The sequence below is a fragment of the Petromyzon marinus genome, chromosome 69 (assembly GCF_048934315.1).
Source record: "Petromyzon marinus isolate PM22_M1 ecotype Great Lakes invasive population chromosome 69, UKy_Petmar_22M1.pri1.0, whole genome shotgun sequence".
NCBI lineage: Eukaryota > Metazoa > Chordata > Hyperoartia > Petromyzontiformes > Petromyzontidae > Petromyzon > Petromyzon marinus.
In genome coordinates, this window is record NC_133735.1 from 8,574,333 (window position 1) to 8,600,345 (window position 26,013).

The 26,013-nt window shown below is 50.3% G+C and overlaps 1 protein-coding gene across 1 annotated transcript in view; it reads right to left on the minus strand.

The window, feature by feature from the left end:
- LOC142906716 (uncharacterized) overlaps positions 1-26,013 on the minus strand; it is a 70,251-nt gene that overhangs the window by 2,878 nt on the left and 41,360 nt on the right. The window contains exons 9-13 of the mRNA XM_076055089.1: positions 24,038-24,212; positions 11,705-11,782; positions 9,711-11,051; positions 4,078-4,406; positions 911-981 (exon numbers count right to left, since the gene is read on the minus strand). Coding sequence (XP_075911204.1) covers positions 911-981; positions 4,078-4,406; positions 9,711-11,051; positions 11,705-11,782; positions 24,038-24,212 — 1,994 coding nt within the window. The remainder of the gene's footprint in view (positions 1-910; positions 982-4,077; positions 4,407-9,710; positions 11,052-11,704; positions 11,783-24,037; positions 24,213-26,013) is intronic.

Below are 26,013 nucleotides of genomic sequence, written 5' to 3' on the forward strand. Positions count from 1 at the left end.
CACCGTCACCGTGGCGACAGCACGTCGCTTCAACGTCGCGTCACCGTCGCCGTGGAGACCGCGCGTCGCGTCACCGTCACCATGGAGACCGCGCGTCGCTTCACCGTCGCTCAACGTCGCGTCACCGTCACCGTGGAGACCGTGTGTCGCGTCACCGTCACCGTGGAGACCGCGCGTCGCGTCACCGTCACCGTGGAGACCGTGCTTCGCGTCACCGTCGCTTCACCATCACCATGGAGACCGCGTGTCGCATCACCGTCACCGTGGAGACCGTGTGTCGCTTCACCGTCTCCATGGAGACCGTGTGTCGCGTCACCGTCACCGTGGAGACCGTGTGTCGCTTCACCGTCACCATGGAGACCGCGTGTCGCTTCACCGTCACCATGGAGACCGTGTGTCGCTTCACCGTCACCATGGAGACCGTGTGTCGCGTCACCGTCACCGTCACCGTGGAGACCGTGTGTCGCTTCACCGTCACCATGGAGACCGCGTGTCGCTTCACCGTCACCATGGAGACCGTGTGTCGCGTCACCGTCACCATGGAGACCGTGTGTCGCTTCACCGTCTCCATGGAGACCGCGTGTCGCGTCACCGTCACCATGGAGACCGCGTGTCGCGTCACCGTCACCGTGGAGACCGCGTGTCGCTTCACCGTCACCATGGAGACCGTGTGTTGCTTCACCGTCACCATGGAGACCGCGTGTTGCTTCACCGTTACCGTGGAGACCGCGTGTCGCGTCACCGTCACCATGGAGACCGCGTGTCGCGTCACCGTCTCCATGGAGACCGTGTGTCGCGTCACCGTCACCATGGGGACCGCGTGTCGCTTCACTGTTACCATGGAGACCGCGTGTCGCTTCACCGTCACCATGGAGACCGTGTGTCGCGTCACCGTCACCGGGGGACTCACCGAATCCGGAGCAGCTCACTGCCGAGGTGATCGGGCGAGGGACAGGTGCGGTGGTCACGCTCACAATCCCACTGGGCATTGGGAGAGAGAGGAGATCATATTTTGGTGTCGTCATCGTCACCATCTTCATCATCTTCATCATCGCCATCATCATCATCGTCGTCATCATCATCATCATCGTCACCATCTTCATCATCGTCGTCATTATCATCGTCATCATCATCACCATCTTCATCATCGCCATCATCATCGTCATCATCAATCATCATCGTCACCATCTTCATCATCGCCATCATCATCATCGTCATCATCAACATCAATCATCGTCACCATCATCTTCATCATCGTCACCATCTTCATCATCGCCATCATCATCGTCGTCGTCGTCATCATCTTCATCATCGCCATCATCATCATCGTCGTCATTATCATCGTCATCATCGTCACCATCTTCATCATCGCCATCATCATCGTCATCATCATCAATCATCATCGTCACCATCTTCATCATCGCCATCATCGTCATTATCAACATCAATCATCGTCACCATCTTCATCATCTTCATCATCGTCACCATCTTCATCATCGCCATCATCATCGTCGTCGTCGTCATCATCTTCATCATCGCCATCATCATCATCGTCGTCATTATCATCGTCATCATCGTCACCATCTTCATCATCGCCATCATCATCATCGTCATCATCAACATCAATCATCGTCACCATCTTCATCATCGCCATCATCATCGTCGTCGTCATCATCATCATCATCGTCACCATCTTCATCATCGCCATCATCAATCATCATCGTCACCATCTTCTTCATCGCCATCATCATCATCGTCGTCATCATCATCAATCATCATCGTCGTCGTCATCGTCGTCGTCATCATCGTCATCGTCGTCATCAATCATCATCACCGTCCCCAATATCGCTATCCCCATCATCGTTATAATCGTCGTCGTCATCATTCAGCTTTGGTGAAGTGCTCGACCAGACGACGTCACGTGGTCGAGCACCAATAGGGACGAGGCTCAAGAGAAAGCCGTCCCTTGGCGCGGACCAATCAGTGTCAAGGGCAATGCCACATATATTATTATTATTATGATTATCATAGTGTGTGTGTTTTTTAGTTTGCATTTTGACAGCAGGTATTGTGGTTAACGCAGTAAATATGAATCATCGTAAAAAGGTTTCAGTTTTGTTGACAGAGGGGGAAAACCCCTATTATTATTATTATCATTATATTATTTTGGTACTGACAAAGGAAGTCTAATGATGTAGATGCTCACCCCGAGCCCTCATTACTTTGACAGCGGCATTGTCTTCGAGCTGTGTGACGCCTTTTGGCGTCACGTGGTCGAACACCAATTAGGGACGAGGCTCAAGAGAAAGCCGTCCCTTGGTGTGGACCAATCAGTGTCAAGGGCAATGCCACATATATTATTATTATTATCATGGTGTGTGTGTGTTTTTTAGTTTGCATTTTGACTGCAGGTATTGTGGTTAATGCAGTAAATATGAATCATCGTAAAAAGGTTTCAGTTTTGTTGCAAGAGGGGAAAACCCCTATTATTATTATACTATTTTGGTACTGGCAAAGTGTAATGATGTAGATGCTCACCCCGAGCCCTCATTACTTTGACACCAGCATTGTCTGTGAGCTGTGTGACGCCTTTTGGCGTCACGTGGTCGAGCACCAATAGGGGACGAGGCTCAAGAGAAAGCCGTCCCTTGGTGCAGACCAATCAGTTTCAAGGGCAATGCCACATATATTATTATTATTATCATCATGGTGTGTGTGTTTTTTAGTTTGCATTTTGACTGCAGGTATTGTGGTCAATGGAGTAAACGTGAATCCTTGTAAGAAGGTTTCAGTATTGTTGCCAGAAAGAAGGGGAAAACCCCTATTATTATACTATTTTGGTACTGACAAAGGAGGAGTAATGATGTAGATGTTTCGATTTAAAGCTTTCGTTGACTGCAAAGATTCATCTTCTTTGCTTCTCTCGGTAAAGTCACCACCACGTGGAATGAGAACAAAATAACAAAACGAAACGATAAAATTCTCACGACGTTTCAGGCCACAACACAAAGCGACCTTCTTCAGGTGAAAGGGACAGACCTGTCGGGACGACGGAGCTTCAATCCGTCCCTTTTAACCTGAAGAAGGCCGCTTGCGTTGTGGCCGAAACGTCGTGGGAATTTTATCGTCTTTATATTTTATCAATTTATTATTTTATTCTCATTCTACGTGGTGGTGACTTTACCGAAAGGACCAAAGGAGACTTTGACGCCGTTTGAAGCTCTCTCGCCCCGACAGGCCTGTCCCTTTCACCTGAAGAAGGCCGCTTGTGTTGTGGCCGAAACGTCGTGAGAATTTTATCGTGTTATTTTATTTTATCAATTTATTATTTTATTCTCATTCTACGTGGTGGTGGTGACTTTACCGAGAGAACCCAATGAGTTGATGTAGATGCTCACCCACAGACTCATCACGGGTTTGCTCTCAAGCGCACACACACAGATTAGTGCTGTACCAGGAACGAATTGGCAAGATCTTCTTGATTCTTTCGGTCAAGTCACCACGTTGGAATGGAAATAAAATAATAAAACGTAATCGAATTAACACAATAAAATTCTCACGACGTTTCGGCCACAACACAAGCGGCCTTCCTCAGGTGAAGGAACAGAAACTGTCTGGACGACGGAGCTTCAGTGAACGCTTGCTAAGATTTTTTAAAAATTACGGCCAAGAACGACGTAACCAGGGAAAAAGGAAGACCCGCTAAAGCAGAACCCTGGGAAACTCCCCCCGACCGCCAAACTTCTCACGATCGGCGTGGGGGGCAGGGGCGGGGGGCAAGCCGGCGGTACGGGCCCACGGTGGCCTTCTAAGGGCCCGGTGCCGGTCGGCGGGGTGCCGCGGTCCGCGCTTAGCCGGGGGCCCGGATCAGACGGCCTTCCCCTAGGGCCCTTGAGCCGGAGGAACCGGGGAACGTGGGCTCAGGGCTAGGTAGCCTAGTGGGGGGAGTGGGGGGGGGGAGGCGCGTCCGGGCGAAGGGGCGCCGCTAGCCCTTCCGTGGGCGTGACCCCGTGTCACGGGTAAAACAGGCGCTGCCTCTACTGCACCGCCTCCGTGTCGCTGGAACCCACCGCACACCTGCGCCGATCCGGCGTCGCGGCAGAGCCCCTCCGTGGCCGCGCCGCCCGGCCGAGTCGGAGTGCCGGCCCGCGGAGTTTCCCCGGCACCGGCGCCGGTCGCGGCGGCGATGCCGGCACCGCCGGCCGCATCGCCCAGCCGCGACCGCCGTCTCTTGGCGGGAGACCGGTGAACGTCGAGGGGATCTTGCCGCCGCCGCCGGCGGAGCTCCACCCCAGCGCCGCTGGAGCTACCGACGGCTCCGCCGCCATCATCGTCATCATCGTCGTCATCGTCCTCCTCCAGGCCCACCGGGTCAGCGTGGAGGTGTCCGCTCACCGAGCTGCAATCTGCACGGTGACAGGGTCGAGCGGCAAACCGGTCACTGTGACGTGGGGTAAGGGGGGGGGGGGGTGGGGGGCCGCAGGGTTTGCCGGGAGGGCGGTGGCGGTGGCTCCAATCGGTGCCGGCCAACGTGGACAAGGCCCGGGACTAGCGTAGAGATCCAGACTCACGCAGAGACCCATAGATTCACATAGAGATCCAGAGACTCACATAGAGACCCATAGACTCACATAGAGACCCATAGACTCACGCAGAGACCCATAGACTCACATAGAGATCCAGACTCACGCAGAGACCCATAGACTCACATAGAGACCAATAGACTCACATAGAGATCCAGACTCACGCAGAGACCCATAGACTCACATATGGACCCATAGACTCACGCAGAGACCCATAGACTCACATAGAGATCCAGACTCACGCAGAGACCCATAGACTCACGCAGAGACCCATAGACTCATTTAGAGACCCATAGACTTACACAGAGACCCATAGACTCAGGTAGAGATCCACTCACACAGAGACCCATAGACTCGCATAGAGCTCCACCCACACAGAGATCCAGACTCACGCAGAGACCCATAGACTCGCATGGAGATCCAGACTCACACAGAGACCCATAGACTCGCACAAAGATCCATACTCACGCAGAGACCCATAGACTCACATAGAGATCCACTCACACAGAGAACCATAGACTCGCATAGAGATCCATAGACTCACACAGAGATCCATAGACTCGCATAGAGATCCATAGACTCACACAGAGACCCATAGACTCGCATAGAGATCCATAGACTCACACAGAGACCCATAGACTCGCATAGAGATCCATAGACTCACACAGAGATCCATAGACTCGCACAGAGATCCATACTCACGCAGAGATCCATAGACTCACATAGAGATCCAGACTCACGCAGAGACCCATAGACTCACATAGAGATCCAGACTCACACAGAGACCCATAGACTCGCATATACAGGGACCCATGGACTCATGTACCTATAGACTTACGTTGACCCATAGACTCACAGAGACCCATACTCACAGAGACCCACAATCGTAAACTTACATAAAGACCCACAGACTCACATACTCATAGATTCACATCGAGATCAATGCTCAGATGGCGATCCATAGACTCGCATTTAGATATGTACTTACACAGAGACCCTATGGGTCTCTGCTGTGTGAGTCTATGGGTCTCTGCTGTGTGAGTCTATGGGTCTCTGCCGTGTGAGTTTGTGGGTCTCTGCTGTGTGAGTCTGTGGGTCTCTGCTGTGTGAGTCTATGGGTCTCTGCCGTGTGAGTCTATGGGTCTCCGTTGTGTGAGTCTATGGGTCTCTGCTGTGTGAGTCTATGGGTCTCTGCTGTGAGTCTATGGGTCTCTGTGTGAGTCTATGGGTCTCTGCTGTGTGAGTCTATGGGTCTCTGCTGTGTGAGCCTATGGGTCTCTGCTGTGTGAGTCTATGGGTCTCTGCTGTGTGAGTCTATGGGTCTCTGCTGTGTGAGTCTATGGGTCTCTGCTGTGTGAGTCTGTGGGTGTCTGCTGTGTGAGTCTATGGGTCTCTGCTTTGTGAGTCTACGGGTGTCTGCTGTGTGAGTCTATGGGTCTCTGCTGTGTGAGTCTATGGGTCTCTGCTGTGTGAGTCTATGGGTCTCTGCTTTGTGAGTCTACGGGTGTCTGCTGTGTGAGTCTATGGGTCTCTGCTGTGTGAGTCTATGGGTCTCTGCTGTGTGAGTCTGTGGGTGTCTGCTGTGTGAGTCTATGGGTCTCTGTGTGAATCTATGGGTCTCTGTGTCTGAGTCTATGGGTCTCTGTGTGAGTCTATGGGTCTCTGTGTGTGAGTCTATGGGTCTCTGCTGTGTGAGTCTATGGGTCTCTGCTGTGTGAGTCTATGGGTCTCTGCTGTGTGAGCCTATGGGTCTCTGCTGTGTGAGTCTGTGGGTGTCTGCTGTGTGAGTCTATGGGTCTCTGTGTGAGTCTATGGGTCTCTGCTGTGTGAGTCTATGGGTCTCTGCTGTGTGAGTCTATGGGTCTCTGTGTGAGTTATGGGTCTCTGTGTGAGTTTATGGGTCTCTGTGTGAGTCTATGGGTCTCTGCTGTGTGAGTCTGTGTGTCTCTGCTGCGTGAGTCTGTGGGCGTATGGGTGTCACTGTGTGTATGTGTCACTGTGTGTGTCACTGTGTGCGTGTGTGTGTCACTGTGTGCGTCACTGTGTGTCACTGTGTGTGTCACTGTGTGTCACTGTGTGTGTCACTGTGTGTGTGTGTCACTGTGTGCGTCACTGTGTGCGTGTGTGTGTCACTGTGTGTGTCACTGTGTGTCACTGTGTGTGTCACTGTGTGTGTGTGTCACTGTGTGTGTAGGGGGCACAGGTGGTGCACCAGCCAGTCATCTCAGTCATCTCAGTCAGTCGACCCGTGGCACCTGCTGGGTCTGCCCCGTGACCTCCTGCCAGCGGGCGTTCGACACTTCACGTGGCCTCAAGGTGCACATGGCCTGGCACAAGCGTCGTGGTGACGTCAGCGCCACTTAGTGGCGAATGGCGGTTGTTGTTGTTGTTGTGTCAGTGTGTGTGTCACTGTGTCACTGTGTGTGTCCCTGTGTGTGTCACTGTGTGTGTGTCACTGTGTGTCACTGTGTGTGTCACTGTGTGTGTCACTGTGTGTGTGTGTCACTCTGTGTCACTGTGTGTGTCAATGTGTGTCACTGTGTGTGTGTCACTGTGTGTCACTGTGTGTGTGTCACTGTGTGTGTGTGTCACTGTGTGTGTCACTGTGTGTGTGTGTCACTGTGTGTGTCACTGTGTGTGTGTCACTGTGTGTGTGTCACTGTGTGTGTGTCACTGTGTGTGTGTCACTGTGTGTGTTACTGTGTGTGTGTGTCACTGTGTGTGTCACTGCGTGTGTGTGTTACTGTGTGTGTCACTGTGTGTGTCACTGTGTGTGTGTCACTGTGTGTCACTGTGTGTGTGTCACTGTGTGTGTCACTGTGTGCGTCATTGTGTGTGGTTGTGTGTGTGTCACTGTGTGTGTCACTGTGTGTGTGTGTTACTGTGTGTGTGTCACTGTGTGTGTGTCACTGTGTGTGTGTGTTACTGTGTGTGTCACTGTGTGTGTGTCACTGTGTGTGTCACTGTGTGTGTGTGTCACTGTGTGTGTGTCACTGTGTGTGTGTCACTGTGTGTGATTGTGTGTGTCACTGTGTGTGTCACTATGTGCGTCATTGTGTGTGATTGTGTGTGTCACTGTGTGTGTCATTGTGTGTGATTGTGTGTGTGTCACTGTGTGTGTCATTGTGTGTGATTGTGTGTGTGTCACTGTGTGTGTCTGTGTGTGATTGTGTGTGGAGCGGTTAGCGCTACGCTGCGCTACGAACCCGGCTATGACCCGAGTTCGATTCCCGCTCACGGCCATCACCACCAAGTGACGATTATCTGAAACCGGTCCTGGGCCTCCCCTAGATCGACTCGGCCTCAAATGAGTTACCTGGTGCGATGTGTAAACATCGTCACTGGGGAGACAAAGGCGGCCGGGCGTGGCGTTGGCCACCCACCCCCTCGTGTGCCGTTCCGGCCTTCATAGGCGGTGCTCGCTAACAGCACTTGCCCCAACAGTCTGTTAAGGCTACACGGCGGATATAGTAATAGGTTTTACCCTTTTAACTGGCACAAAAACTGACACCTTTATTCAAGGCATCGTGTTTGCAATAACCACAATACAAGCAGTCAAAATGCAAACTGTGCCAGTCAAAAGGGTAAAACCTATTCCTATATCTTGTGACTGGCAAAGGAGGTCTCATAATGTTAATGCTCACCCCGAGCCCTCAATAACTCTGATGGTGCGCTGTTTTTGAGTTGTACGCCTTTTGGCGTCTTCTGGTCCAACACCAGTGGAGACTAAGGGGCTCTAAGAAAAGCCGTCTCGGGTGTGGACCAATCAAATTCAAGGACAGTGCCAATATCATTATCAGAGTTGTCTCTTTTTGTTTGCATTTTGACTTGCTTGTGTTGTGGCTATTGCAAACACGACACCTTGAATAAAGGTGTCAGTTTTTTTGTGCCAGTCAAAAGGGGTACAAACCTATTCCTATATCTTGTTACTGGCAAAGGAGGTCTCATAATGTAAATGGCTCACCCCGAGCCCTCAATAACTCTGATGGTGCGCTGTTTTTAAAGTTGTACGCCTTTTGGCGTCTTCTGGTCCAACACCAGTGGAGAGACTAAAGGGCTCTAAGAAAAGCCGTCTCGGGTGTGGACCAATCAAATTCAAGGACAGTGCCATCATCATTATCAGAGTTGTCTCTTTTTGTTTGCATTTTGACTTGCTTGTGTTGTGGTTATTGCAAACACGATGCCCTTGAATAAAGGCGTCAGTTTTTTTTGTGCCAGTCAAAAAGGGGTACAAACCTATTCCTATATCTTGTTACTGGCAAAGGAGGTCTCATAATGTAAAGGCTCACCCCGAGCCCTCAATAACTCTGATGGTGCGCTGTTTTTGAGTTGTACGCCTTTTGGCGTCTTCTGGTCCAACACCAGTGGAGAGACTAAAGGGCTCTAAGAAAAGCCGTCTCTCGGGTGTGGACCAATCAAATTCAAGGACAGTGCCATCATCATTATCAGAGTTGTCTCTTTTTGTTTGCATCTTTGACTTGCTTGTGTTGCGGCTATTGCAAACACGATGCCCTTGAATAAAGGCGTCAGTTTTTTTTGTGCCAGTCAAAAAGGGGTACAAACCTATTCCTATATCTTGTTACTGGCAAAGGAGGTCTCATAATGTAAAGGCTCACCCCGAGCCCTCAATAACTCTGATGGTGCGCTGTTTTTGAGTTGTACGCCTTTTGGCGTCTTCTGGTCCAACACCAGTGGAGAGACTAAAGGGCTCTAAGAAAAGCCGTCTCTCGGGTGTGGACCAATCAAATTCAAGGACAGTGCCAATATCATTATCAGAGTTGTCTCTTTTTGTTTGCATTTCGACTTGCTTGTGTTGCGGCTATTGCAACGCAAACACGATGCCCTTGAATAAAGGCGTCAGTTTTTTTTGTGCCAGTTAAAAGGTTAAAACCTATTCCTATATCTTGTTTTTGTGCCAGTCAAAAGGGTAAAAACCTATTCCTATATCTTGTTACTGGCAAAGGAGGTCTCATAATACACGGGGGATCTTTGTACATTGGTCCGCCCTCGCGCACGGCTCCGCGAGATATCCTCTCGCCGCAGCCGCAGCCGCAGGCCGGAAGCCTCCCCCTCAGCCTGAGTTTGCCGCTAACCAGCGTGAGCGAACGATCGCTGACGGTTGGTTACCTGAACTGCGGGGGCTTCCCAGGAGCAAGGCGTCTTGGTCGTCGAAGAGTCCTAGCAGCTGCGTCTCGTCGTGCGTCTCGATCTCTGTCGGTCCCCACGTCTCTGTGGGTCCCTGTGACCCACTCAGTCCCTGTGTCTCTCTCCGTCCAAGTGTCTCTCTCTGTCCAAGTGTCTCTCTCTGTCCCAGTGTCTCTCTCTGTCCCTCTCTCTGTCCCTGTGTCCCACTCCGTCCCAGTGTCTCTCTCTGTCCAAGTGTCCCTCTCCGTCCCAGTGTCTCTCTCTGTCCAAGTGTCTCTCTCTGTCCCTCTCTCTGTCCCTGTGTCCCACTCCGTCCCTCTGTCTCTCTCCGTCCCAGTGTCTCTCTCTGTCCCTCTGTCCCACTCCGTCCAAGTGTCTCTCTCCGTCCAAGTGTCCCACTCAGTCCCTCTGTCTCTCTCTGTCTCTGTGTCCCACTCCGTCCCAGTGTCTCTCTCTGTCCCTCTGTCTCTCTCCGTCCCTGTGTCTCTCTCCGTCCAAGTGTCCCACTCAGTCCCTCTGTCTCTCTCTGTCTCTGTGTCCCACTCCGTCCCAGTGTCTCTCTCTGTCCCAGTGTCTCTCTCTGTCCCAGTGTCTCTCTCTGTCCAAGTGTCTCTCTCTGTCCAAGTGTCTCTCTCCGTCCAAGTGTCCCACTCCGTCCCTCTGTCTCTCTCTGTCCCTGTGTCTCTCTCTGTCCCTCTGTCTCTCTCTGTCCCTGTGTCTCTCTCTGTCCCTCTGTCTCTCTCTGTCCTAGTGTCTCTCTCTGTCCAAGTGTCTCTCTCTGTCCCTGTGTCCCACTCAGTCCCTCTGTCTCTCTCCGTCCAAGTGTCGCATTCTGTCTCTCTCTCTGTCCAAGTGTCTCTCTCTGTCCCTCTCTCTGTCCCTGTGTCCCACTCAGTCCCTCTGTCTCTCTCTGTCCAAGTGTCTCTCTCTGTCCCTGTGTCTCTCTCTGTCCAAGTGTCTCTCTCTGTCCAAGTGTCCCACTCTGTCCCTCTGTCTCTTTCCGTCCAAGTGTCCCATTCCGTCCCTGTGTCTCTCTCTGTCCAAGTGTCTCTCTCTGTCCCTCTCTCTGTCCCTGTGTCCCACTCCGTCCCTGTGTCTCTCTCTGTCCAAGTGTCTCTCTCTGTCCCTCTGTCTCTCTCCGTCCCAGTGTCTCTCTCTGTCTCTGTGTCCCACTCCGTCCCTGTGTCTCTCTCTGTCCCTCTCTCTGTCCCTCTCTCTGTCCCTGTGTCCCACTCCGTCCCTGTGTCTCTCTCGTCAGCGGTGCCACGTGCTGCTGCGTCTGACGGTAGCTCCGACTCCGCTGACCATGGATCCGCCCTGACCCTGCACAGCCAGAGAAAAATTCGCAAAAAATCAGAGCCGATATTTTGCGGTCACACGGCGACCGTGTTAATGATAAAAAAAATAAAAACCAACGCTGGCTTGGCTCGGATGTGGCAGTGGAAAAACACCACCTGTACCCGTGCTGGCTTGGCTAGGATGTGGCATTGGTAAAACACAACCCGTACTGTGCTGGCTTGGCTCGAATGTGGCATTGGTAAAACATAACCCGTACCGCGCTGGCTTGGCTCGGATGTAGCAGTGGAAAAAAACAGCACCCGTACCGTGCTGGCTTGGCTAGGATGTGGCATTGGTAAAACACAACCCGTACCGCGCTGGCTTGGCTAGGATGTGGCAGTGGTAAAACACAACCCGTACCGCGCTGGCTTGGCTCGGATGTAGCAGTGGAAAAACACCACCCGTACCGCGCTGGCTGGCTAGGATGTGGCAGTGGAAAAACACCACCCGTACCCGTGCTGGCTTGGCTCGGATGTGGCATTGGTAAAACACAACCCGTACCATGCTGGCTTGGCTAGGATGTGGCAGTGGAAAAACACCACCTGTACCCGTGCTGGCTTGGCTCGGATGTGGCAGTGGAAAAACACCACCTGTACCCGTGCTGGCTTGGCTCGGATGTGGCAGTGGAAAAGATGTACCTGGGCAGGACACAGCAGGAGAGGGGGGGGCGGCGGTGGTGGCGTGAGGCGCCGGAGTCTCATCCTCATCCCTCCACTCTGCGGGGGGAACACAAACGGGCGACACGCATCACCCCCGGGCAAGAGAGTGCACCGTGTTAACGGGAGTGGAACGTGTTAACTGTGTTAACCGTGTTAACGAGAGTGTACTGTGTTAACTGTGTTAACGAGAGTGTACCGTGTTAACGAGAGTGTACCGTGTTAACCGTGTTAACGAGAGTGTACCGTGTTAACAAGAGTGTACCGTGTTAACCGTGTTAACAAGAGTGTACCGTGTTAACCGTGTTAACGAGAGTGTACCGTGTTAACCGTGTTAATGAGAGTGTACCGTGTTAACGAGAGTGTACCGTGTTAACCGTGTTAATAAGAGTGTACCGTGTTAACGAGAGTGTACCGTGTTAACGAGAGTGTACCGTGTTAACCGTGTTAATGAGAGTGTACTGTGTTAACCGTGTTAACGAGAGTGTACCGTGTTAACCGTGTTAACGAGAGTGTACTGTGTTAACTGTGTTAACAAGAGTGTACCGTGTTAACGAGAGTGTACCGTGTTAACGAGAGTGTACCGTGTTAACTGTGTTAACGAGAGTGTACCGTGTTAACCGTGTTAACGAGAGTGTACCGTGTTAACAAGAGTGTACCGTGTTAACCGTGTTAACGAGAGTGTACCGTGTTAACCGTGTTAACGAGAGTGTACCGTGTTAACCGTGTTAACAAGAGTGCACCGTGTTAACCGTGTTAACGAGAGTGTACTGTGTTAACCGTGTTAACGAGAGGGTACCGTGTTAACCGTGTTAACGAGAGTGTACTGTGTTAACCGTGTTAACGAGAGTGTACTGTGTTAACCGTGTTAACGAGAGGGTACCGTGTTAACGAGAGTGTACTGTGTTAACCGTGTTAACGAGAGGGTACCGTGTTAACGAGAGTGTACTGTGTTAACCGTGTTAACGAGAGGGTACCGTGTTAACCGTGTTAACGAGAGTGTACTGTGTTAACCGTGTTAACGAGAGTGTACCGTTTTAACCGTGTTAACGAGAGTGTACTGTGTTAACTGTGTTAACAAGAGTGTACCGTGTTAACGAGAGTGTACCGTGTTAACGAGAGTGTACCGTGTTAACCGTGTTAACGAGAGTGTACCGTGTTAACCGTGTTAACGAGAGTGAACTGTGTTAACGAGAGTGTACCGTGTTAACCGTTTTAACGAGAGTGTACCGTGTTAACGAGAGTGTACCGTGTTAACTGTGTTAACGACAGTGTACCGTGTTAACCGTGTTAACGAGAGTGTACCGTGTTAACGAGAGTGTACTGTGTTAACCGTGTTAACGAGAGTGTACCGTGTTAACCGTGTTAACAAGAGTGTACCGTGTTAACCGTGTTAACGAGATTGTACTGTGTTAACGACAGTGTACCGTGTTAACCGTGTTAACGAGAGTGTACCGTGTTAACCGTGTTAACAAGAGTGTACCGTGTTAACCGTGTTAATGAGAGTGTACCGTGTTAACCGTGTTAACGAGATTGTACCGTGTTAACTGTGTTAATGAGAGTGTACCGTGTTAACCGTGTTAACGAGAGTGTACCGTGTTAACTGTGTTAATGAGAGTGTACCGTGTTAACTGTGTTAATGAGAGTGTACCGTGTTAACCGTGTTAACCAGAGTGTACCGTGTTAACGAGAATGTACTGTGTTAACCGTGTTAACGAGAGTGTACCGTGTTAACGAGAGTGTACTGTGTTAATCGTGTTAATGAGAGTGTACCGTGTTAACGAGAGTGTACCGTGTTAACGAGAGTGTACCGTGTTAACTGTGTTAACGACAGTGTACTGTGTTAACCGTGTTAACGAGAGTGTACTGTGTTAACCGTGTTAATGAGAGTGTACCGTGTTAACGAGAGTGTACCGTGTTAACTGTGTTAATGAGTGTACCATGTTAACGAGAGTGTACCGTGTTAACGAGAGTGTACCGTGTTAACCGTGTTAACAAGAGTGTACCGTGTTAACGAGAGTGTTCCGTGTTAACCGTGTTAACGAGAGTGTACCGTGTTAACTGTGTTAACGAGAGTGTACTGTGTTAACCATGTTAATGAGAGTGTACCGTGTTAACTGTGTTAACGAGAGTGTACTGTGTTAACCATGTTAACGAGAGTGTACTGTGTTAACCGTGTTAACGAGAGTGTACCGTGTTAACTGTGTTAACGAGAGTGTACTGTGTTAACCATGTTAATGAGAGTGTACCGTGTTAACCGTGTTAACGAGAGTGTACTGTGTTAACCGTGTTAACGAGAGGGTACCGTGTTAACCGTGTTAACGAGAATGGAACGTGTTAACCGTGTTAACGAGAGTGTACCGTCTTAACGAGAGTGTACTGTGTTAACCATGTTAATGAGAGTGTACCGTGTTAACTGTGTTAACGAGAGTGTACTGTGTTAACCATGTTAATGAGAGTGTACTGTGTTAACTGTGTTAACCGTGTTAACAAGAGTGCACCGTGTTAACCGTGTTAACGAGAGTGTACCGTGTTAACTGTGTTAACGAGAGTGTACTGTGTTAACCATGTTAATGAGAGTGTACCGTGTTAACTGTGTTAACGAGAGTGTACTGTGTTAACCATGTTAATGAGAGTGTACCGTGTTAACTGTGTTAACGAGAGTGTACTGTGTTAACCATGTTAATGAGAGTGTACTGTGTTAACTGTGTTAACCGTGTTAACAAGAGTGCACCGTGTTAACCGTGTTAACGAGAGTGTACCGTGTTAACTGTGTTAATGAGAGTGTACCGTGTTAACTGTGTTAACCAGAGTGTACCGTGTTAACGAGAGTGTACTGTGTTAACCGTGTTAACGAGAGTGTACCGTGTTAACTGTGTTAATGAGAGTGTACCGTGTTAACGAGATAACGGCTTATGGAAATTACAGACGTCCAGAGACCCATTTAAATACACAGAGACCCATAAATATACATACAGACCCATGGAGACCCATAGAGATCCATGTCATATAGAGACCCATACAGATACGTAGAGACCCATAGAGATCCATAGAGACCCATAGAGATCCATAGAGACCCATAGAGACCCATAGAGACCCACACAGAGATACGTAGAGACCCATTGGGATCCATAGAGATCCATAGAGACCCATAGAGACCCATAGAGACCCACATAGAGATACGTAGAGACCCACACAGAGATACGTAGAGACCCATAGAGATCCATAGAGACCCACACAGAGATCTATAGAGACCCACACAGAGATACGTAGAGACCCACACAGATATCCATAGAGACCCACACAGAGATCCATAGAGACCCACACAGAGATACGTAGAGACCCATAGAGACCCATAGAGACCCACACAGAGATACGTAGAGACCCACACAGAGATCCATAGAGACCCACACAGAGATACGTCGAGACCCATAGAAATCCATAGAGACCCACACAGAGACCCATAGAGACCCATAGAGATACACACAGAGATACGTACAGACCCTCACAGAGATCCATAGAGACCCACACAGAGACCCATAGAGACCCACACAGAGATCCGTAGAGACCCACAGACTCAACTAAAACTAAACTTTTGTTTCCACCCTTTGGCTCTTCCGATAAGAGTCACTAAAAGTTTGTACAAAGTAAATTAAATTAAAAATCGCGAAGGTTTCAATAGCAACGCAAGCAGTCACCATCAGGTGAGAAACACGTTTCACATTAAACTTTTGATCTTATACTCTTTGGTTCCTCCCCCCCCCACCCCCCCCCCCCGGTAAAGTCACGGAGGTAAAATAAAATGAAGTTAAATCGCGACGTTTCGGGAGGCAACCCATCTGCAGGTGGAACAGTCACAGCAGAATATCTGTATCACGTCAAGAGCTCTTAGACTGCCCTAGAGGAGTTGTACAACCCCTAGCTGCCGCTGCTATTCAGTCAGTGGCCTCTTGGTGTTTGGTGTTATAATTTATTTACGTGGTTTAATGTTAAAAAAAATTCGGTCACAGTCCCTATGATCACTGTCACGTTGCATTTATGGCTTTTATTTGTTGGTGATTTCGAAAACGTTTTTTTTGGGGGGTTTTTTGGCCATGTTTTTGTTTATTGTCGTACGGAGTTAGACTGATGGCCTTAATCTTAGCTTCGATTTAAAGCTTTCGTGAACTGCAAGGATTCATCTTCTTTGGTTCTTTCGGTAAAGTCACCACCACCACGTAGAATGAGAATAAAATAATAAATTGATAAAATAACGCGATAAAAAAGATTCTCACGACGTTTCGGCCACAACACAAGCGGCCTTCATCAGGTGAAGGGACGAGACTGTCTGGAGGACAGCGCTGGAGCGAACACAGCCAAGCTCAGACCGCGACCTTTAAGCCGTGTGAGAAGAAACAAAGTGCCTTGACAAAGGAATTAGCATATAATTTAGCATTGAAATAGCTGAGTGATTAGCTTGTGACTGGTCACAGAAATGGCTATGTTAATGTCAAAGCATACACATCCACAGAGGCACCCCTTGACAAAGGAATTAGCATAGAATTTAGCATTGAAATAGCTGAGTGATTAGCTTGTGACTGGTCACAGAAATGGCTATGTTAAAGTCAAAGCACACACATCCACAGAGGCACCGCTTGACAAAGGAATTAGCATAGAATTTAGCATTGAAATAGCTGAGTGATTGGCTTGTGACTGGTCACAGAAATGGCTATGTTAAAGTCAAAGCATACACATCCACAGAGGCACCTAGTACAAATCAAACAGGAGAATTTAGCATTGAAATAGCTGAGTGATTAGCTTGTGACTGGTCACAGAAATGGCTATGTTAAAGTCAAAGCATACACATCCACAGAGGCACCCCTTGACAAAGGAATTAGCATAGAATTTAGCATTGAAATAGCTGAGTGATTAGCTTGTGACTGGTCACAGAAATGGCTATGATAAAGTTAAAGCACACACATCCACAGAGGCACCCCTTGACAAAGGAATTAGCATAAAATTTAGCATTGAAATAGCTGAGTGATTAGCTTGTGACTGGTCACAGAAATGGCTATGTTAAAGTCAAAGCACACACATCCACAGAGGCACCCCTTGACAAAGGAATTAGCATAGAATTTAGCATTGAAATAACTGAGTGATTAGCTTGTGACTGGTCACAGAAATGGCTATGTTAAAGTCAAAGCATACACATCCACAGAGGTACCCCTTGACAAAGGAATTAGCATAGAATTTAGCATTGAAATAGCTGAGTGATTAGCTTGTGACTGGTCACAGAAATGGCTATGTTAAAGTCAAAGCATACACATCCACAGAGGCACCCCTTGACAAAGGAATTAGCATAGAATTTAGCATTGAAATAGCTGAGTGATTGGCTTGTGACTGGTCGCAGAAATGGCTATGTTAAAGTCAAAGCCTACACATCCACAGAGGCACCTAGTACAAATCAAACAGGAGAATTTAGCATTGAAATAACTGAGTGATTAGCTTGTGTCTGGTCACAGAAATGGCTATGTTAAAGTCAAAGCATACACATCCACAGAGGCACCCCATGACAAAGGAATTAGCATAGAATTTAGCATTGAAATAGCTGAGTGATTAGCTTGTGACTGGTCACAGAAATGGCTATGTTAAAGTCAAAGCATACACATCCACAGAGGCACCTAGTACAAATCAAACAGGAGAATTTAGCATTGAAATAACTGAGGGATTAGCTTGTGACTGGTCACAGAAATGGCTATGTTAAAGTCAAAGCATACACATCCACAGAGGCACCCCTTGACAAAGGAATTAGCATAGAATTTAGCATTGAAATAGCTGAGTGATTGGCTTGTGACTGGTCACAGAAATGGCTATGTTAAAGTCAAAGCATACACATCCACAGAGGCACCTAGTACAAATCAAACAGGAGAATTTAGCATTGAAATAGCTGAGTGATTAGCTTGTGACTGGTCGCAGAAATGGCTATGTTAAAGTCAAAGCATACACATCCACAGAGGCACCCCTTGACAAAGGAATTAGCATAGAATTTAGCATTGAAATAGCTGAGTGATTAGCTTGTGACTGGTCACAGAAATGGCTATGTTAAAGTCAAAGCATACACATCCACAGAGGCACCCCTTGACAAAGGAATTAGCATAGAATTTAGCATTGAAATAGCTGAGTGATTGGCTTGTGACTGGTCGCAGAAATGGCTATGTTAAAGTCAAAGCCTACACATCCACAGAGGCACCTAGTACAAATCAAACAGGAGAATTTAGCATTGAAATAACTGAGTGATTAGCTTGTGTCTGGTCACAGAAATGGCTATGTTAAAGTCAAAGCATACACATCCACAGAGGCACCCCATGACAAAGGAATTAGCATAGAATTTAGCATTGAAATAGCTGAGTGATTAGCTTGTGACTGGTCACAGAAATGGCTATGTTAAAGTCAAAGCATACACATCCACAGAGGCACCTAGTACAAATCAAACAGGAGAATTTAGCATTGAAATAACTGAGGGATTAGCTTGTGACTGGTCACAGAAATGGCTATGTTAAAGTCAAAGCATACACATCCACAGAGGCACCCCTTGACAAAGGAATTAGCATAGAATTTAGCATTGAAATAGCTGAGTGATTGGCTTGTGACTGGTCACAGAAATGGCTATGTTAAAGTCAAAGCATACACATCCACAGAGGCACCTAGTACAAATCAAACAGGAGAATTTAGCATTGAAATAACTGAGGGATTAGCTTGTGACTGGTCATAGAAATAGTTAGCTTAAAGTCAAAGCCTACACATCTAGAGAGGCACCTAGTACAAATCAAACAGGAGAATTTAGCATTGAAATAACTGAGGGATTGGCTTGTGACTGGTCACAGAAATGGCTATGTTAAAGTCAAAGCCTACACATCTAGAGAGGCACCTAGTACAAATCAAACAGGAGAATTTAGCATTGAAATAACTGAGGGATTGGCTTGTGACTGGTCACAGAAATGGCTATGTTAAAGTCAAAGCATACACATCCACAGAGGCACCTAGTACAAATCAAACAGGAGAATTTAGCATTGAAATAACTGAGGGATTAGCTTGTGACTGGTCACAGAAATGGCTATGTTAAAGTCAAAGCATACACATCCACAGAGGCACCCCTTGACAAAGGAATTAGCATAGAATTTAGCATTGAAATAGCTGAGTGATTGGCTTGTGACTGGTCACAGAAATGGCTATGTTAAAGTCAAAGCATACACATCCACAGAGGCACCTAGTACAAATCAAACAGGAGAATTTAGCATTGAAATAGCTGAGTGATTAGCTTGTGACTGGTCGCAGAAATGGCTATGTTAAAGTCAAAGCATACACATCCACAGAGGCACCTAGTACAAATCAAACAGGAGAATTTAGCATTGAAATAACTGAGTGATTAGCTTGTGACTGGTCACAGAAATGGCTATGTTAAAGTCAAAGCATACACATCCACAGAGGCACCCCTTGACAAAGGAATTAGCATAGAATTTAGCATTGAAATAGCTGAGTGATTGGCTTGTGACTGGTCACAGAAATGGCTATGTTAAAGTCAAAGCATACACATCCACAGAGGCACCTAGTAAAAATCAAACAGGAGAATTTAGCATTGAAATAGCCGAGTGATTAGCTTGTGACTGGTCACAGAAATAGCTATGTTAAAGTCAAAGCATACACATCCACAGAGGCACCTAGAACAAATCAAACAGGAGAATTTAGCATTGAAATAACTGAGTCATTAGCTTGTGACTGGTCGCAGAAATGGCTACGTTAAAGTCAAAGCATACACATCCACAGAGGCACCCCTTGACAAAGGAATTAGCATAGAATTTAGCATTGAAATAGCTGAGTGATTGGCTTGTGACTGGTCACAGAAATGGCTATGTTAAAGTCAAAGCATACACATCCACAGAGGCACCTAGTACAAATCAAACAGGAGAATTTAGCATTGAAATAGCCGAGTGATTAGCTTGTGACTGGTCGCAGAAATGGCTATGTTAAAGTCAAAGCATACACATCCACAGAGGCACCTAGAACAAATCAAACAGGAGAATTTAGCATTGAAATAACTGAGTGATTAGCTTGTGACTGGTCGCAGAAATGGCTACGTTAAAGTCAAAGCATACACATCCACAGAGGCACCCCTTGACAAAGGAATTAGCATAGAATTTAGCATTGAAATAGCTGAGTGATTAGCTTGTGACTGGTCACAGAAATAGCTATGTTAAAGTCAAAGCATACACATCCACAGAGGCACCTAGAACAAATCAAACAGGAGAATTTAGCATTGAAATAACTGAGTGATTAGCTTGTGACTGGTCGCAGAAATGGCTACGTTAAAGTCAAAGCATACACATCCACAGAGGCACCAGGTACAAATCAAAGTGTGTTGGGGCCAAGAGTGAAGGACCGGTGAAGAAGGAAGGCCGGCTAGACAGACCCCTGGGACTTGCCTGGTGCGGCCCCCCCAGAGCCTCAGAGCCGGAGCCCTTTGAAGGGCCGGTCTGGTTGGTGGGGTGTCCCGTGACCCGTGCTTAGACCCAAGGGCCGGGTCAGGTGGCCTCCCCTCTAGCACCTGCAGCTTGGAGGAACTGGGAGCGAAGGAGTTAGGCTGTTGGCCTAGACGGTGTCCCAGCGTGTGTACGGGTGAAGGGGACGTTAGCCGCTTCCAGGGCAAACCCCTTGTGTTAAGCCTGAAGAGACAGCGCCGCCGCTACTCCACCGTCTCTCCGCGTCCCGTGGCACGCCGCCGCGGAATCTCGCAGCGACGCTCTGAACGCGTCACCGTCACCGTCACCGAATCTTACAGCGACACTCTGAACGCGTCACCGTCACCGTCACCGTCATCGTCACCGTCACCGTGCGGAATCTTACAGCGACACTCTGAACGCGTCACCGTCACCGTCACCGGGGAATCTTACAGCGACGCTCTGAACGCGTCACCGTCACTGTCACCGTCACCGCGCGGAATCTCACAGCGACGCTCTCAACGCGTCACCGTCACCGTCACCGCGCGGAATCTCACAGCGACGCTCTGAACGCGTCACCGTCACCGTCACCGTCACCGGGGAATCTCACAGCGACACTCTGAACGCGTCACCGTCACCGTCACCGGGGAATCTCACAGCGACACTCTGAACGCATCACTGTCACCGCGGGGAATCTTGCAGCGACACTCTGAACGCGTCACCGTCACCGTCACCGGGGAATCTTAAAGCGACACTCTCAACGCGTCACCGTCACCGTCACCGTGCAGAATCTTACAGCGACACTCTGAACGCGTCACCGTCACCGTCACCGCACGGAATCTCACAGCGACACTCTGAACGCGTCACCGTCACCGTCACCGCGGGGAATCTTACAGCGACACTCTGAACGCGTCACCGTCACCGTCACCGTCACCGTCACCGTCACCGGGGAATCTCACAGCGACACTCTGAACGCGTCACTGTCACCGCGGGGAATCTTGCAGCGACACTCTGAACGCGTCACCGTCACCGTCACCGAATCTTACAGCGACACTCTGAACGCGTCACCGTCACCGTCACCGTCATCGTCACCGTCACCGTGCGGAATCTTACAGCGACACTCTGAACGCGTCACCGTCACCGTCACCGGGGAATCTTACAGCGACGCTCTGAACGCGTCACCGTCACTGTCACCGTCACCGCGCGGAATCTCACAGCGACGCTCTCAACGCGTCACCGTCACCGTCACCGCGCGGAATCTCACAGCGACGCTCTGAACGCGTCACCGTCACCGTCACCGTCACCGGGGAATCTCACAGCGACACTCTGAACGCGTCACCGTCACCGTCACCGGGGAATCTCACAGCGACACTCTGAACGCATCACTGTCACCGCGGGGAATCTTGCAGCGACACTCTGAACGCGTCACCGTCACCGTCACCGGGGAATCTTAAAGCGACACTCTCAACGCGTCACCGTCACCGTCACCGTGCAGAATCTTACAGCGACACTCTGAACGCGTCACCGTCACCGTCACCGCACGGAATCTCACAGCGACACTCTGAACGCGTCACCGTCACCGTCACCGCGGGGAATCTTACAGCGACACTCTGAACGCGTCACCGTCACCGTCACCGTCACCGTCACCGTCACCGGGGAATCTCACAGCGACACTCTGAACGCGTCACTGTCACCGCGGGGAATCTTGCAGCGACACTCTGAACGCGTCACCGTCACCGTCACCGGGGAATCTTGCAGCGACACTCTGAACGCGTCACCGTCACCGGGGAATCTTAAAGCGACACTCTCAACGCGTCACCGTCACCGTCACCGTCACCGGGGAATCTTGCAGCGACACTCTGAACGCGTCACCATCACCGTCACCGGGGAATCTTAAAGCGACACTCTCAACGCGTCACCGTCACCGTCACCGTGCAGAATCTTACAGCGACACTCTGAACGCGTCACCGTCACCGTCACCGTGTGGAATCTCACAGCGACACTCTGAACGCGTCACCGTCACTGCGGGGAATCTTACAGCGACACTCTGAACGCGTCACCATCACCGTCACCGTCACCGTCACCGAATCTTACAGCGACACTCTGAATGCGTCACCGTCACCGTGAGGAATCTCACAGCGACACTCTGAACGTGTCACCGTCACCGAATCTCACAGCGACACTCTGAATGCGTCACCGTCACCGTGCGGAATCTCACAGCGACACTCGGAATGTGTCACCGTCACCGAATCTTACAGCGACACTCTGAATGCGTCACCGTCACCGAATCTTACAGCGACACTCTGAATGCGTCACCGTCACCGAATCTTACAGCGACACTCTCAACGCGCGTGGCGACGTCCATTCTAATTGTGGAGGGGAACAAAAAACCGGAGGAGCCGTAGAAAAAAATCCACGCAGTGACCACCACGGGAAGTCACCACAGGAAGTCACCACAACACAGGAAGTCACCACAGGAAGTCACCACAGGAAGTCACCACAGGAAGTCACCACACCACAGGAAGTCCCCACCGGAAGTCACCACAGGAAGTCACCACAGGAAGTCAACACCGGAAGTCACCACAGGAAGTCACCACAGGAAGTCACCACAGGAAGTCACCACAGGAAGTCACCACAGGAAGTCACCACAGGACGTCACCACAGGAAGTCACCACAGGAAGTCACCACACCACAGGAAGTCAACACAGGAAGTCACCACAGGAAGTCACCACAGGAAGTCACCACAGGAAGTCACCACACCACAGGAAGTCAACACAGGAAGTCACGTAGGCTACGCCGATTTTAAACCTTCACAAACAGTTTGCCTCCAGGGCAGGGGGTGGGTTAACGTCCGGCCCGTGGGCTGTGCAAGTCCCCGCGAAATCATTTTGGGGTCTCCGGCCCTGCCAAGGGCAACAGCAGGCGAGACTCGAAACGCAACAAGTCTAGGTAGGGGCAAACCTGGGAAAGCATTCGCGAGTAGCGGCAACATCGTCAATAGCCGGCTAACATCACCACCACCACCACACGCCTCACCCAAAGAGAAGCGGTTCCAGCCCATCGCATTAGGGGGGGGCGAGTTAATTAAACGTTTGACCAAAAAATAATAACGGGGCTAATGTTTACAGTCGATAATTTTGTGTAGCCCGCGAATGGCGTTGTATGAATATCCCAAATGGACCTTGGCGGAAAAAAGTTTGCCCTGCCCCTGCCTGTAGAGGCCAACCCCTCTTTTTCTCCCCACCTGATGACGAACGCCTGTGTTGCGATCGAAACGTCGTAGCTTTTTGTACAAAAAAAAAGACAAATTTTTTCGACCTATCCGCATGAATTTACCGAATAGACCCCAAAGATTATGAATGGGAAGAGAGAGACACGCAGACTCCAAATCTACAGCAGCAGCAGCAGCAGGCGTCAGGGGTCTGGGATCGAACCCACGACCTCCTGCGTACCAGGCGAGGTAGTTAACATCTCCTAGCCACCCATTGGCAGGCATCGTCAGGTGTCGGGATCGAACCCACGACTTCCTGCGTACCACGCGAGGTAGTCAACATCTCATAGCCACCCATTGGCAGGCATGGTCAGGGGTCGGGATCGAACCCACGACCTCCTGCGTACCAGGCGAGGTAGTCAACATCTCATAGCCACCCATTGGCAGGCATCGTCAGGGGTCGGGATCGAATCCACGACCTCCTGCGTACCAGGCGAGGTAGTCAACATCTCATAGCCACCCATTGGCAGGCATGGTCAGGGGTCGGGATCGAACCCACGACCTCCTGCGTACCAGGCGAGGTAGTCAACATCTCATAGCCGCAGCGACGCCCAAAACGTCGAAACTCACCGGCCAGGCTGTCGAGAATCATTTGCTGGCTGCGAGGGATCGCGAGGGTAGTGGAGGTTACGACGTCATCGTAGTTGGCGTCGTCGGTGACGTCATCGATGACGTCATCGTCGTTGCCGTCGTCGATGACGTCATCGTCGTTGACGTCGTCGATGACGTCATCGTTGTTGACGCCCTGCGAAGGGACACGGACGTTGGTGTACTGGGCCCGGCAAACCGGTCGCGACGTCGCACGGACAAATCGTGAAACTAATAAAAGTACCGGGTAATAATAATAATAATAATAATTGGGGTTTTCCCCCTTTTTTCTGGCAGCAAAACTGAAACCTTCTTACAAGGATTCATCTTGTTGCGTTAACCACAATACCTGCGGTCAAAATGCAAACAAAAACACACACACCATGATGATAATAATATATGTGGCATTGCCCTTGAAACTGATTGGTCCACACCAAGGGACGGCTTTCTTTTGAGCCTCGACCCTAATTGGTGCTCGACCACGTGACGCCAAAAGACGTCACACAGCTCACAGACAATGCCGCTGTCAAAGTAATGAGGGCTCGGGGTGAGCATCTACATCATTAGACCTCCTTTGTCAGTACCAAAATAGTATAATAATAATAATAGTAATAGGGGTTTTTCCACTTTTTCATTAGACCTCGATTTGGTGATTTCGTGACTGCAGTAATGAATCTTTGTTTTTTTTCGGTAAAGTCACGTAATTCCATTGTTTCTTATTTCTACGTGACTTTACCGGAAAAAAAAAAACAAAGATCATTAGACCTCCTTTGCCAGTACCAAAATAGTATCATAATAATAATAAAAATAATAAAAAGGGTTACCCCCATTTTTTTCGTAAAAAGGTTCCAGTTTTGTTTGCCGGAAAAAAAGGGGGGAAAAACCCCCCCCACTACTATTATTATTATGATCATATTATTTTGGTACTGGCAAAAGGAGGTCTAATGAAACGGCACAGGGTGTTTCCAAAAAACGATGGACCCGATTTGAAAGCTGTGCGCATCTCGCGACGGCAACGTTTCCACGGCCGCGCTGAAAGTTACGGGCGGGCCTCGAGGCCAGGGGCGGAGCGCGAAGATTTTCAGCCCGGGGCGACATTCAACAAATGCTAACTTCAAGAATGGATTCAGCGAGAGTCAGGCTGCTGAACCAGACGCCACCGGTTGGCGGACACGCGCTCTGACAACGGCGGTTGGCACGCAGTCCGCCAGACCGAGTGTCGTACACTCGCACGCGGAACGTCGCCCCTGTCACCTACCCCCCCCCCCCGGCCCCCCGGCTCCGCCCCCCGGCTCCGCCCCTGCTCGAGACGACCGCTGAACTCGTCCCAGACGCCTCTCGAAAGCGTGATTCCCTTTATCGAGGTCATCCGGATTCGGTCGCTAACCGGTGGCACAAAAAACGCCGCGGGTCTTTGACCAATCGCAGGGTGTGGTGATGTCCGTGGGCGGCGATCGTGGGGGCCAAGGGTGTAGCGCCAAGCCTTCGGGTCCCGTGGCGACCTGTCCCAACGTTGAGGCGGTGGCGTCTTGCCGATGACCGAGGCTAGGGGCCGTTTGCGCGCTGGGAGAGGCGTCTTGCGGTAATCGTTTGGAACTCTGAGCCCCGCCCTCTCCGTGCCCCGCCCCCTCCGTGCCCCGCCCCCTCCGTGCCCCGCCCCCTCCGTGCCCCGCCCCCTCCGTGCCCCGCCCCCTCCGTGCCCCGCCCCCTCCGTGCCCCGCCCCCTCCGTGCCCCGCCGCCTCCGTGCCCCGCCCTCTCTGTGCCCCGCCCCCTCCGTGCCCCGCCCTCTCCGTGCCCCGCCCCCTCCGTGCCCCGCCCTCTCTGCGCCAAGCCCTCTCCGTGCCCCGCCTTCTCCGTGCCCCGCCCTCTCCGTGCCCCGCCCCCTCCGTGCCCCACCCTCTCCGTGCCCCGCCCCCTCCGTGCCCCGCCCTCTCTGTGCCCCGCCCTCTCTATGCCC